Source organism: Dermacentor albipictus, chromosome 6 (assembly GCF_038994185.2).
Source record: "Dermacentor albipictus isolate Rhodes 1998 colony chromosome 6, USDA_Dalb.pri_finalv2, whole genome shotgun sequence".
In the NCBI taxonomy this organism is placed as follows: Eukaryota; Metazoa; Arthropoda; class Arachnida; order Ixodida; family Ixodidae; genus Dermacentor; species Dermacentor albipictus.
Genome location: NC_091826.1, coordinates 41,696,738 through 41,710,166, shown reverse-complemented (window position 1 = coordinate 41,710,166; position 13,429 = coordinate 41,696,738). Strand labels below are relative to the sequence as shown.

At 45.6% G+C, this 13,429-nt stretch overlaps 1 protein-coding gene across 1 annotated transcript in view; it reads right to left on the bottom strand.

The window, feature by feature from the left end:
- Positions 1-13,050, bottom strand: part of LOC135920722 (adhesion G protein-coupled receptor E1-like) — a 506,714-nt gene extending 493,664 nt beyond the window's left edge. Inside the window, exon 1 of the mRNA XM_070540398.1 lies at positions 12,950-13,050. Within this exon, the coding sequence (XP_070396499.1) occupies positions 12,950-12,989 (40 nt within the window). The 5' untranslated portion in view covers positions 12,990-13,050. The remainder of the gene's footprint in view (positions 1-12,949) is intronic.
- Between the last annotated feature and the right edge of the window lie 379 nt (positions 13,051-13,429).

Genomic DNA, 13,429 nt, shown 5'->3' with positions numbered 1-13,429 from the left:
ACGCCCGTATGTTCTTGACAAGAAGTGCGCGTGCAACAGCACAGAATTATAGTAAGAGTGGTTGATACCCGTTCAGTGAATCATACAATCAGTGACACGAAAGCCACCGAACAATGTTCAGGGACCCATCTCCGGCGGCACACAGGCGTTGGGAAATAGTTAGCTCCGTCATAACTGAAGCAAGTACATTCCAACTTTAACATCTCTTGGAACTGAACGACGTTGATCGAAACTGTGTTCCCGACAACCTCGCTTCCATACTATGGAGGCGCTCCTCTCCAGAGGTGCCTCTCTGTAGATTCTAGAAATTGTTTTGAAATGGTAAGCGAGGTCTCTTTTACAGTTTATGGCCGAGCTTGCGTTTTGTGTTTCGCCATTTTCAATAGCGTTGCACATTGAAAAAGGTGAGCAGTGCTTTCAGTGCCGAATAATGTAAACGTTTTACCTAATCTGTAGGCGTATAGGCATTATTATTATTCGATGCTTGAACTGTATTTTCTAGAAGTTCGCAACTATTAAGATAACGAGCTTTACCTGTGCCCGAACGGGTAAGCATTGGCCAAAGTGAAGAATAATATATCATGTCATGACTTGCTCAGGTACTTTTCTTTCGATACTCACCCATAGGCCATCTTTAGGTATATATTATCAGTCGACATAAAAAGGGGTAGAAATGCCAGTGTAACTGAACGCATATAAATAACTTCGTATGTGTAAAAAAATTAGCCTCATAGATTGTTTTACTTTAAGAAGAAACATTAAACTTAGCTCTCTTGTGCTCCTTGCATCTTCAGTTTTCCATATACTCGTCAATGACGCAGTAACCTACTCTTCAACAGAAAATCGAAACCAGCAACGATCTATTTTTCGCATTACCAATGGGCCACACCACTTACCCCGTCTGGCTAGGGTGTTCCGGCACAGGAGAAGTATCCACAGAATCCGCAGTGTAAATCCGAAAGTTGTCGCTCGTAACGATGACTCAACCATGGTGCATGTGGTGCAGACGCCGTTGCGGGGCAGGTAGAGATTTTCCCGTCAAGTCAAGTCAAAGATGCTTCACAAATGAACCACCCTGTAGCACATCTTGCATCACCTCACTACAGGCAATAAAAGGCCTCCACAATAATGTTCATATATAGCAGAAGAAAGTACTGTTCACTTTCAGTAGGGCTGCGCCAAAAAGCGTCTTCGTCCAGTGAGGGGAGGATGCCGCACGAAGATGATTTTCCCACAAGCCGTAACGTCCTCGTTAAGTAGGGATTCAAAACAGCAAACGAAATTTCCTTCTTCTAGTCAGGGGTGCAGATCACAAACGCAGCTTGAAAAGGTATGCGGCGCACAGAGAAAGACATGTACACACAGTAACATGTGACGGAGCACAAGTGAGAACATAGCATTGGGATGGCGAGTAAGAAAGAACCGTTTTACCTCACTGCAGGCTCGCCCGTTCCCATTTGACACAGGAAATTCATTTAGAATGAGAGGAGAAAGCAATGAGGACAAGTCGACGCTAAATTACAGCCTCTCCCAGTCCAGAAGACAGTTGGCTTCTGTGAATCCCCAGAGAGAGTGGGCAAAAAGCAGACGGCGCGATGTCGTCTGCGCGAAGCAGCAGACGACCTGTGTTGCCGAACACGTCCGCTATGAGCGCTACAATAACGCAGCTGCCAGGCAAGTGTAATAACTTGCCAGTTTGTCTCTTCAGCAGCGCCCTGGAGTTTTAACGTGGGGCTTCTTTAACGACTTCGAGAGGGCGAACACGAGCAACAGGAAGCGACAGGCGAGCGGCAGGTTTTCCTGACCGTAGCCAAAAGCTGAGGCGATGCTCCGCAAGCCAGAAACGCGACTGCTTCGGTCGAGAGCAGAACGCCCTCTCAGAGGCCTTCGTTGTGCAGCGCCGATGTTTTCCGGCGTTGATGGCAGAGCTTGCGAGGGAAAGGCCCAAGGGAGGAAAGGAACTAGGGAGAGTGGGAACGTGAGAAAGAACGGAGAGGGTATAGACGGAAGAACGCGAGCGCACCGGCCTCTTCAGAGCGCATGCGCACATCGACCTCGTGCGAACGCGGGACAGATGAGCCGAGTAGCAAGCGCGCGAGGGCGGCTTCAAGCGGCACGGGAGCTGGGTGTTTCGCGTAAAAGACTCAGGTGGGGGTGGGGAAGCAAAAGGAATTACGGGAACGAGGTAGGTAAGAGAACGAGGAAGGAAAAAAAAAGGCAAGTGATGGCCCGGCAGCGTTTATGCGTAAGAGCGGTTCTACAAGATGCAACGCAAACATCTGGGCAGACGCTAAGCGATATGGTGCAAGACGATGGATAGGCGCCGAAGACGGGCGGAAATCAAGAATCGAAATACGAAGGAATAGAGAGATAGAATGAGGGAAGAACAGGTGCACTGAAGTGGCTGACGTAAACGCCGTACCCGCAGTTGGGGCGTCGAATCACTAGCGGGATCGGGGCCCGAAGAATCGAAGTAAGTGGTCGATGAGTAACGCCTGCGCAGCGCCGGAAGCTTTGCTTTAAGGAAAGCGATAGCGGGCGATTTCAAATGGAGCCCCTTTCCTTGAGAGTACTGCACTTACGTTTCGTATCTTTTGTTGGCCATTGATCGCTTCTTGTTCATGTGTCTTCTTTCGGTTGTTCCTTAAGACTTTCGTTTCTTTATTCATTTCTTGGGCGCCGTTTCTTTTCGGCCAAGAAGTGCTTTCAAGGATAAGTTCTGTTTGCCGATGGTTCAGGCTTCGGAGAAAGGGGCATTAAAACGTAGTAGTTTTGTCCCAGAAACGGTCACTCTTACGCTTGCTTGTATATTACTGTTTTTTCTCGAACGTCTTGATAGCTAGGCACAAGAAAAGATTACTTGTGCTTGTTACAAATACTTGCGAACAAGTTTGCAGATGAGCCCGTAAAAAAATCCGCAAACTGGTTCAAAACTTTAGAATGATTCTCCTACGTTCATTCTGTTGCTTTCTTCATCTTTTGTTTCAATCCTTCAATTGTGCATTTGTTTATTCGTTAATCCCACCTTTTTATTCCTGTTCCTTCTACCCGCTTTCGCTGAATAGTCATCGTGAGGATCACGAAAGAAGATATTTCCTCTCAAGAGAAAAAAAAAAACGAGCGCCTTTTCTTTTCCTGCTGAGTAGTCTCGGAGCAAATCATTGAAAAGCAGGCCACAACATATTATTATTATTATTATTATTATTATTATTATTTATTTTTATTTTTTTGCTGCATGGGCAGAATATTTTCCGGTATGGATTCCAACAACAAAGTCGAGACATGGTGCTCTAAGCTGTAGGGAACGACCAAATATTAACAAAGAAATTAAATGGCGGCTTGACATGCAACAACAAAAAAAAAGAAAAAGAAAGAAACCCATCATGGGGGGGGCTTAGCGGCTGAGGTGTTGCCCTGGTAAGCGCGAAGTGGCGGGAACGAATCCCGGCCGCGGCGGCCGCATTTCGATAGGGGGGCGAAATGCAAAACGCCCGTGTCCTGTGCATTGGGGGCACATTAAAGACCCCCAGGTGGTCGAAATTTCCGGAGTGCACTACTGCGGTGTACCTCATAATCATATCGTGGTTTTGGCCTGTAAAACCACAGAATTGTTTTTTTCAGAAGAAAAGAAGAAATAACGAAGGAAATAAGTAACAAAGAAAAAAATTGTCGTATGTTAAACGCAACCACGTCAACGAACAATAAATTAGGTATTACGCCTGGGAGGTAGCTCGACAGGGAAAAAAATGCGTAGGCTGTATTAGGGACGCAGCAGCGGCAGGGTTCGTGAAACGTCATGTGTGTGTTGCAGATGGCGTGTTTTCATTATACGGTACAGAAATCCCGTGTTCAAGAGCAAGAGTTGCATTTATGCATGAATTAGAAAGCTCGCATACCTAGTCCATGCTGTAGCCAGTGGGCGTCCTACGGTCTAATTTTACGCTCACGATCTCTCCCTATTCGTACTGGGCTCGCTTGTTTTTGCAGAGAGTGTTTGAGAACTAGGGTGAATAAATGAACCCCTACACGTGGCGCCCGAGGCTTCCCTACACAGCACGACCCCAGTGCACTCGCAGACGGTTGGGGCTCCTGCGCGTGCTTCAATATATTGCGTCTGCGCTTCATGTGGGGACCAGATAGTCTGAAGGCTCTCAACAAATTTTCGCATGAGAGTGCACTGGACAAGAGAATTCGAAGAGTCTTGGAGCGTGCGAGGTTTTCAGCACCATCTTCATTCTCATAATCAACGTCTTCTCTATTCTTTCTTTCTACACCCTTTCCCCTTCCCCCAGCGCCGAGCAGCAGGTCAGAACACTGATTCAGGCCGACTTCTCAGCTTTTCTTTCATAATGAATACCCCTCTCCCTCTCTCTCTCTCTCTCTCTCTCTCTCTCATATGGAGAGGAACACGTCGCGCCTTGGTCAAATGGGTTGGAAATCCCTTCGCCTTGTTTGCCCGAGTGTCTTCGCGCCATTTCTGCAAAATTCGTGCTTGAACGCGGAGGCGCCATAGCCGAGCATGCGTGAAACTTCCGCAAGTAATTGGACATTCGTGAGCCTCATGACCCCCTATGAGTACCAGTACGAGTTTGCTAAGGTATACCTACTATTCAGTAGTAGCGTTCGCTCGAATTCCATTATTGCTGTTTTAAGTTGAACAAGTCTGCGGCCGAACTGCACCTGTTTGAAGGCAACGAGCAAGGCTCACCGAGCTCCGATTGGATCGCGCTTGTCGCAACAAGCGCACTGTCTTCGCGCGCGGCGCATACAGAAATGGTTTCTTTTCTCTGCACAATGCTACTAATGTAAACGTGGCTGAGTAGTACGGTTGAAAAGACACAAGCGATATTGCTATAACAGGTTTTCGTTACGTGAGGTTTTAGCAAGCGACCACCTGTGATCGATTTTAAAAGTATTTCAGCCAATAAAAATAAGAATAAATAAAAATAATAATAAGAAGAAGAATAAGACTAAGACCGCTCGTGGCAACGCTGTACCATGAGTGCTCTTAGTCGTCTTAGTTTGTGGAGATAGAGATGGATGGATGGATGCGAAACTTTAATAATGTGGAGATAGAGATGCTGTTTTAAATAAAAGCTGGAGTTGTACGCCAGACTGATCGCCTGGAATGCTACTCCAGGTGTTGGGTGGGAGGTGTGATGTGCACAATGGTTGCACAGACTAATGCATGCCACATACACTTATAGAACAACACACGCTTGTACGGATTATACAGTCTGAATAAAGGCCATCTTTGAAATGTCAGACGCACTTTCACTTCGCGTAGTACGCAATAAGTGTGTCGCCACAGGCCACAACTTTCCCGTACTTTTAGGCTACAGTCATGACACAATTATAGGAGCTTGCCTTGCTGTGAACACCGCCTCGCTTGAGTTGGACCCATGAACAATTAATTGTTAAATGATCAGGCGACGTATTTCTGCGTGGTATCTTTCAGGGAGACACTGTCGCTTTCGCGCGACGTAGTGCTTAACCAGCCAATAAGGTTATCCGATCACGCTCACAAGCAAATAAGCGCGCACTAGAAGCTATATCGCCGAAAACGACCATCATAGAACGCTTTCCGGGTACTCGGCAATCCTACTTGTACCGCCTCTAAGATGGCGACCAAGACCCTGGTTCTTCAGCCTCAGTTGCTTGAAGTGAACCGGCATGTTGAGCATTCTAGAGCTTCTTTTCTCAATGAGGACCCTAACCTTTCATGTGTTGCATCTGCGCCTCTCGATGATAGAGCTTAAGAAACGATGCTCGCCAAAGACAGATATACCTAATAATGTATTGAAAAGCGCCAACTTTAAGCTGAAGGCATTTGTTCGTATCTATACTAACTTGTCCTTGTCTCTCTTTGGCGCAGATTCTTTCTTAAGCACTGTGAACCAACTCGCCCGAAAAATCTTATCAACGGGCGATAGAGCTCCATACGAGACTTCGTACGATAGAGCTTCATACGAGACTAAGATGTAGCACGCCCAGAGAGATTACAAAGGCTAAGCGTGCGTGGACGCATGCGTGCGTTTTTGGCAAATCATGATGGGAGTCTGTCCTTTCTGGCCCGATAAAGTATGAAGGCCACGCTCGTAGGCAAATGTTGCACTGCCAAATTTGTGAAAAAAGAACAATTTACTGTGCACAATGCCTCTTTTCTAACCACGATTAGCGATAACGGTGCAGAATTACTAGCTTGCTGTTTTACTTTTTAGTTGTTGGACACCAGGCTAGGTGTTCAAAATTTAACGCCCTGGTCGGCCACCCAACGTCAACAGTAGTGTTGCCTATAACAGTATGTGTCATTAGTTCAGATGCGCCACGCCTGCAGTGGCACTGCTCACAATCATATTTGCTGTCAATCGTGCTGAACGAGAGCACCAAACACGGAGGAAAGCAACACGAAAAAAACAATAAGTGGGAGAATCACGTGAACATCTTGAAGCCTAGTGATAAAACTATACATGAAATTCTCATTGGACACAGGCCCTCACCCCGTGATACGCAAGCGGTAATATATAGCTGCTGACCACGCGGAGAGCACGAGAGAGTAGACGGGAGAGCGCGCTGCGAAAGTCGATATGTAACGAGGGAACCACTAAGAGCTACCGCGTACCAAACAGTGTCTTGAAAAGGTCCGGCAACTATGGAGTCCCTACGCCCCAAGAGTGATCGCGCAAATAGGCCCCTAAGAGAAGGTGGTGTGCGCCGTCAGATGGGGTGGGCTTGCCGAGGCTAGCTGCCTTGTGTGAGGCTGCCTCCTAAATTTATTTTATGCGAAGCATATTACGAGAGCTCAACCCAGCTCCTCAGGCGCGGCGGTGTCGCCTTGAAACCACGTGACACCGTGACGTCACGACAGAGGAGAAGTGGCTTTGGCTCAACTCTTGCAAGACGGGCTGGGTGGGAATCGAACCAGGGTCTCCGGAGTGTGGGACGGAGACGCTACCACTGAGCCACGAGTACGATGCTTCAAAGCGGTACAAAAGCGCCTCTAGTGAATGCGCTTTTGCCTTAGAAACGAGCTGTTTCTAAGGCGTGCGTCTCTTGCTCAGGCGCACATTTCGTTGCTTCGCCGAACGCTGCTTTGCTCGACGCTCAACGCGTCCAATGCGGGGCGCGTAGTCGCTGCCCTGTAGCCCATTGTCTTACACCCCTTGGCGGGTCGACGGGAACGCTGCTGCGTTCCACTCTTGAAGGCGAAGCAGTAATGCATGAGTTGTTTCTTCGTCTAGCCGAACCAAATATAGCCAAGCAACAGCAGTTCACCAGGCTAAACAGTGGTTCAACAACTAAAATAAAGGCTAGTATGCTTCGCATCCTGGGCTTAACCTTACCTAAGCCACAGCCATTTTTTTCCTTCCGTCATGGCCCGAAATTGTTCAAGCGAAAGCTGCATCGCCAACGTTAAATCGAATCACGATTCATGAAAGCAGGTATCGTCGGACTCCGCACTGGACAACAATGGGCCAGACGGCTGGGTATTCCCGTTTCCCTGATATTTTTTTAGGGCAGTCTGTTTAACATATTTCACACGGATTTGGCGTATCGGGGATCTGGGTGTCTTGTAACCACTTGCAGCAGAAAACACAAAGCAAGCACCTATTTTGCGCCTCTAGAGCGCTGTAGCAAGTCGCAAAGAGGAATCAACATATAGGTCTGAACGAGCACAATGCGAGAGTTACTCGGTGAATAGGCAAAACGAACCACACGGGCGTATTTAGCACCAAAATATTCGAAAATTACACGCATTGCACTATACCCCTGTTGAGGATGCACCGCCGTATATAGAGTTGATATGAGGCAAAGCCACCCTACGGTACAGTTTTGGGAAACGCAGCGAGTTTGCTTCGACCAAACAGGAATCGAGCGAGAAAATAGCGTCTGGAAGCCTGCTTCAGCAGTGCCCACAAGATTTAAGAATTTGTCGCAGAGTGGGGAATATTAACGCTGCGATATAACGGTAACATATACAGTCGAAAAGTAACCACATTGTGCCATTGTCTGCACTATCTCCATGATCAGCCCGCCTGGCCAAAAAAAGAGAGAGTTTGTGTGTGCGTGAAGAGTAATAGACACTATCTTCTGCAATTCTTTAGCGGGCATGACTCTACGCCTAAAAATAAAAAATAAAATATGAAACTGCCAAACAGGTGCCGACGCTAAAGAAAGGACATTCGATGCAAGTGCGCATCAAATACGATACAAATGAATCCAAAATGAGTGAATAAACAAGAAGGAAAGAAAGACAGAAGAATGAAGAAATATAATCACCATTTAGTCATCGAATCACTTGAACCACTACGTGCGTCGACTATGCCTTCTATAGCGTCCATACTTCGTTGACCCTTCCTTTCATTTTTTTTCTTGTTTTTTATTGCGCTCATCCGATGTACACTGCGTGGCGTATAACGATGCCGCCATGACCGCGACTTTACCGATTTCTTTATTGTTTGTTTTATGTCTGCAAAATGAACAGAACTTTCTAAGACTCCCTCATGAAATATACTTTTGCTCAGAGCTCACCCGAACTTAGCCTCACAAAAATTCTACTCACCTGGGCTCCGCCGTGGTAACTTCGTTGCTTTGGATTTGCACTGATAAGACCGAAAGTGCGGAATCCAATCCTGTGAGCTTCGGCTGCATTTAAATGGGTGAGAACTGAAAAAAAAGAAAGTATTTGTCTAACCTGCATTGGGTGCATTACCGTCCAAGAAACCAAGGTGGCCAAAATTAATCCGCAGTCAACCACTACGACGTGCCTCATAATCGTATCGCGGTTTTGGCAATTAAAACCCCAAAATTTCATTATTCAGCCGGGCTCACTCTCAGACTCACGAGTCAATTAGATTCTGAGAGAGCGTGAGATAGCCGACTGATGAGTGAGTTTGCCGGCCTATGTACGTTAGTATCAACCGTCAGTGCAAAGAGCAAATTTCACAATTCAGCTTCTGCACCTGCCATATTTTTTGTTATTTTTATTTTATGGGAGTTGTCCCCCAGCACATACACAGAGAAGTGTTGCACAGGTCGTAGTTCCATCCACAAAAAGCACAAGCTATTCTCCAGATTGAATCACTCGCTCTAATTATGAGCCATATGCTTGTGACACTATCGTGAGTTCTTCTGTTCTACTATTTTGGTCACAGAGAGACGACAAATGCCTCCACTGTCACTTATAGTAGCTCGAGCTTGCTCGGCGAAACAGCGATGAGCAATCACGAGTCATTCGCGCGGGCATTAAGAGGGACAGCCCCTGACACGAAGTCTTTAAGGGCGTCCTGAAATATAAGTCACATCGTTCGCGCTTGCTCGTCGTCGCTGATGGGTCATCTGACGCGGCAGCAGCCGGTGACCAACTACCACCAAGCTATGGCTGTATTTCTGAGCTTCCAACCTGATTACTAGCAGTCATCTACAAAGGGTAATAGACAGCTACACGCGGCACCCTTTTATGACACCTGATGTGTTACGATGTAGGTGTCATATGTAGACGTCATAACCACCGCCTGCACACGCGCGCACAAACCCCGCCTTTGTGCGTAGGTCCACACACACAAACTGGCCCGACTTTGCTACACTGGCCTAGCCTCTCTTTTTTTTTCTTTATCTGATCGCACCGAATTAGTTTACGGCCTAGCCGAGCAGATGGCGCTCCCAGCGGGCGGGCCAGGCTCGCCTGAGCGACTATGTGGTCACGGACGAGGCTTTGTTTGTTCTTTAATCTCGGGAGCTGGATAAATGGCAAGCCGTGTACCGCGGCTAACAGGCTAGTAAACAAACAGCTCAAAGAGGAGGTTGCGTCGCACGCACGTGTGTGTGTTCATGTGTGTGCAGTTTGCTCCGAAAGTAGCACGGCTCGCTTGTTTTCGGCGTCTGCACAACGGACCATAAGCGGAGCCCATAAATCTCGTGCGTGGACCAACGGGTGTGTTGTGCAAGTGCAGCCTAAATGAGAGAAACGTTAACACACGAGAAGCCTCGAAAGGCCTCATTCTTCTTTTCTTCTTTGAGTAGAGGGTTGCAAGGGGGGAGGGAGGGGCGTGTGTGTGTTTAGCGTAGCTTACGTGTACGGCAAGCCACCGAAAGAACGAACTGGTAGAGTTTGATTTCTGACTTTGTTGGTTCGTAGCACCCTGGATGGCGGCCAAGTAGTTTCTAAATTATTGGTCGGTGAGATAGATAGATAGATAGATAGATAGATAGATAGATAGATAGATAGATAGATAGATAGATAGATAGATAGATAGATAGATAGATAGATAGATAGATAGATAGATAGATAGATAGATAGATAGATAGATAGATAGATAGATAGATAGATAGATAGATAGATAGATAGATAGATAGATAGATAGATAGATAGATAGATAGATAGATAGATAGATAGATAGATAGATAGATAGATAGATAGATAGATAGATAGATAGATAGATAGATAGATAGATAGATAGATAGATAGATAGATAGATAGATAGATAGATAGATGATGGATGGATGGATGGATAGATGATGGATGGATGGATAGATGGATGGATGGATAGATGGATAGATGGATGTATAGGTGGATGGTTGGATGTATAGGTGGATGGTTGGATAGATGGATAGATAGATAGATGTCAGCGTAAATAAAATTTACAATTTACAAATTAGACGAAAAATACTTAGCCTCTGTTTATCCTGCAAAATTTTCTTTTTGAACAAACTGATAAAGCAAGAACTTCTAAAATAACGAACTTATGTGCCTTCCAGAATCTATCACCAGCAAAAAGTCACAGTTCTCTTTAGCCGAATAAATTGATTGTTTGACTCCTTTTTGCCCAAAATATGTATCGAGTGGAACAACCTTCCCTCGTCAATCACCTGCATTGAAGACAATGATTTTTAAGGTTGGCATTAATGACTACATATCTAGCACTAGTTGACTAACAATATCTTCACTAATACTGTGTTTGGCGTTTGCTGTTTTCTATTTGCTTTATTTGAGTGACCTTGTCGCGCGCTAAGTCTGCAAAATATTTTAGGAATTTTTCGTTTTCGTGGTAATGCTTTGTTGTTACTGATGTTTTTTTTACATACATTCTACCAATCCCCTTTATAACGCCCAATGTGCCTTGAAGGTAATGTAAATAGATAAACGAATAAATAAATAAATAAATAAATAAATAAATAAATAAATAAATAAATAAATAAATAAATAAATAAATGTTTTTTGCGATTTGCAAGCACGGGAAACACGTCGACACCACCTATTACAGAATGCACTTAAACAGCTTCCCCCTGCAGTTGACATAACCTAGGCTGCTGCTGTCAAGGTTGTGATGATGACGATGATACACAAGTCGGGGAAATTGCTTCAGAGAGACCACTTCTAAAATGCGTTGCTTTTTTTTTTTTGTTCAGAGTGGCGGTTTTCGAAGCGTACCTAATAACAAATCTACGGATGCTTAAGCTTAAACCTGGCTGTTGCGAGAAGCACCGTTCCACTAATTGTCCGAGTAGTTTGTCACTCGATCCATTGTTCTTTGATTCCCCATCCCTTGATCCTTTGATCCCTTGGTGACATATCCCTTGTAAGGGATAACACGAACGGAAACTTTCTTCCCGGATTCAGACATAAGCCTGTTACATTTAGCTACGTCGGTGATCAGTATTCACCTTCTTATCTGGCAAATTACTATGCATCGCTTTTTGCACCACCATCCAAAACTCGAAACTTCGAAGTTTTAATAAATGAACGATGGACATTCTAGTTCGTCAATTCCTCCGGTAAGCACTAACTGTCATCATTATATCTTATCTTTCTACCCTTTTTATTTCTTTATCACTACATGGTGGTGAACCTTCCTCCTCCTCCTCATTATCACCATCATCATATTCATCATAATCATAATCATCATAATAGTAATCATCATAATCATCATCAGCCTGGCTACGCCCACTGCAGGGCAAAGGCCTCTCCTATACTTCTCCAACAACCCCCGTCATGTACTAATTGTGGCCTTGTCGTCCTCAGTCCTTCCTCAGTCCTGGCTAATCCCCTTCACTTTCTTTATTTCTGCTCAACCTCTTTCAATATATTAAGACAGTGATGTGCAGAATGAAGGAGTCAATAACTAGAGATGGAATGAAGGATATAAATTGATATTCGTAAAAATGGTAATCGCAAAGCGGTATCGAAACCTGCTGCATATAAGAAATAAGAACAAACAAAAACAGTATTCACCGAAAGCAGATTCCAGAAAGAAGCGAAAGCAAAATGAAAAGCTAAGCAGACGACAGAGTGATGGAAAGTAACGAAAACCAAGACAGCCAGGCCGACAGGTCCGAGTAGTTCGCCGATGAAAGACGATGTGCGAAGTGGCCGAAGCCGTCCCGTTCTTTTAAAGCTGCCTTCATTCTCTCTAGTCTTGCTCAGCTACTCATTTTTCGTAGCCATTGTTGTTGCCTTCTGTTCCTTCTTATTCTCCTCCTTTACAAGCAGCAAAAAAAAAAAGAATGCAGACGATGCCACGACACTGGACAGATGGCTCAGTGAAAAAGCAAGTTCCAGAAGCCTTTCCCAGACGACAACGCCTGTCCCTTCTGCTTATGAACTTTTTTTGCACATTTCAGCAGCAGAAAGAAGAAAAAGAAAAGAAAAAGAAGCTTCTGGCTTTATATCCCGAGAGCCTTTTGGGACAGCTGCACGACTAGATCCTCGGTCCGTTTGTTTTCAGCTCTGTGTGGCCTCAGGCTTCGGACTAGGTTTTTTCAGACATGTTTCATGCTCGGTGCAATAGCGCGCAGGCTTTCACTGAAAGAAACAAAATGGAACGCCGTGGAATGATAAGTGGTAGAAGGTGCAAGGCTAGAAGAATAGGTAGGTTGCGAAGAAAAAGAAAAGAGACGTTAGAAAATGAAAAAAAGACAAGTATGCCTTGCCCGAAAATTAGGCACTTACTTTTGTATTCCGTGCCGCCCTTAGGCTTTGGACACGGCATCAATTTCTTCTGGATGGCTACGTACCGTTACGTTACGGAAAGACCGGGCGGGGCAGTCGTGCGTGTATTACCGTGTGGGACAACATTGGAAAGAAAGATAGAAGGGAGGAATAGGTTTGCAAAAGCGATTTGGCTGCCTGACAGAAACAAGCCCTGCGACGTCGGTATATAGGCTACTACGTCTTTGTTTCACAGAATGTACGCACCTACACAACGTGGCGCAACTGACAGAGGCGCGCGCAATCAAGCGAAGAAGCAGTTGCGTGGCTAAAGCTGCACTAAAGATACGCGAGATGTGGCCCCGTTTCAAGGCCTTGCGACACGTGAGGATTTCTTGTGGAAGCACGCTGGACGCGTAAGTCTGGCGCAAAGCGCAATCATGCAGACGCGTTTCTTTGAACAAACTTCTATTCTGGGGTGGCGCAATTGCGGACACGGTG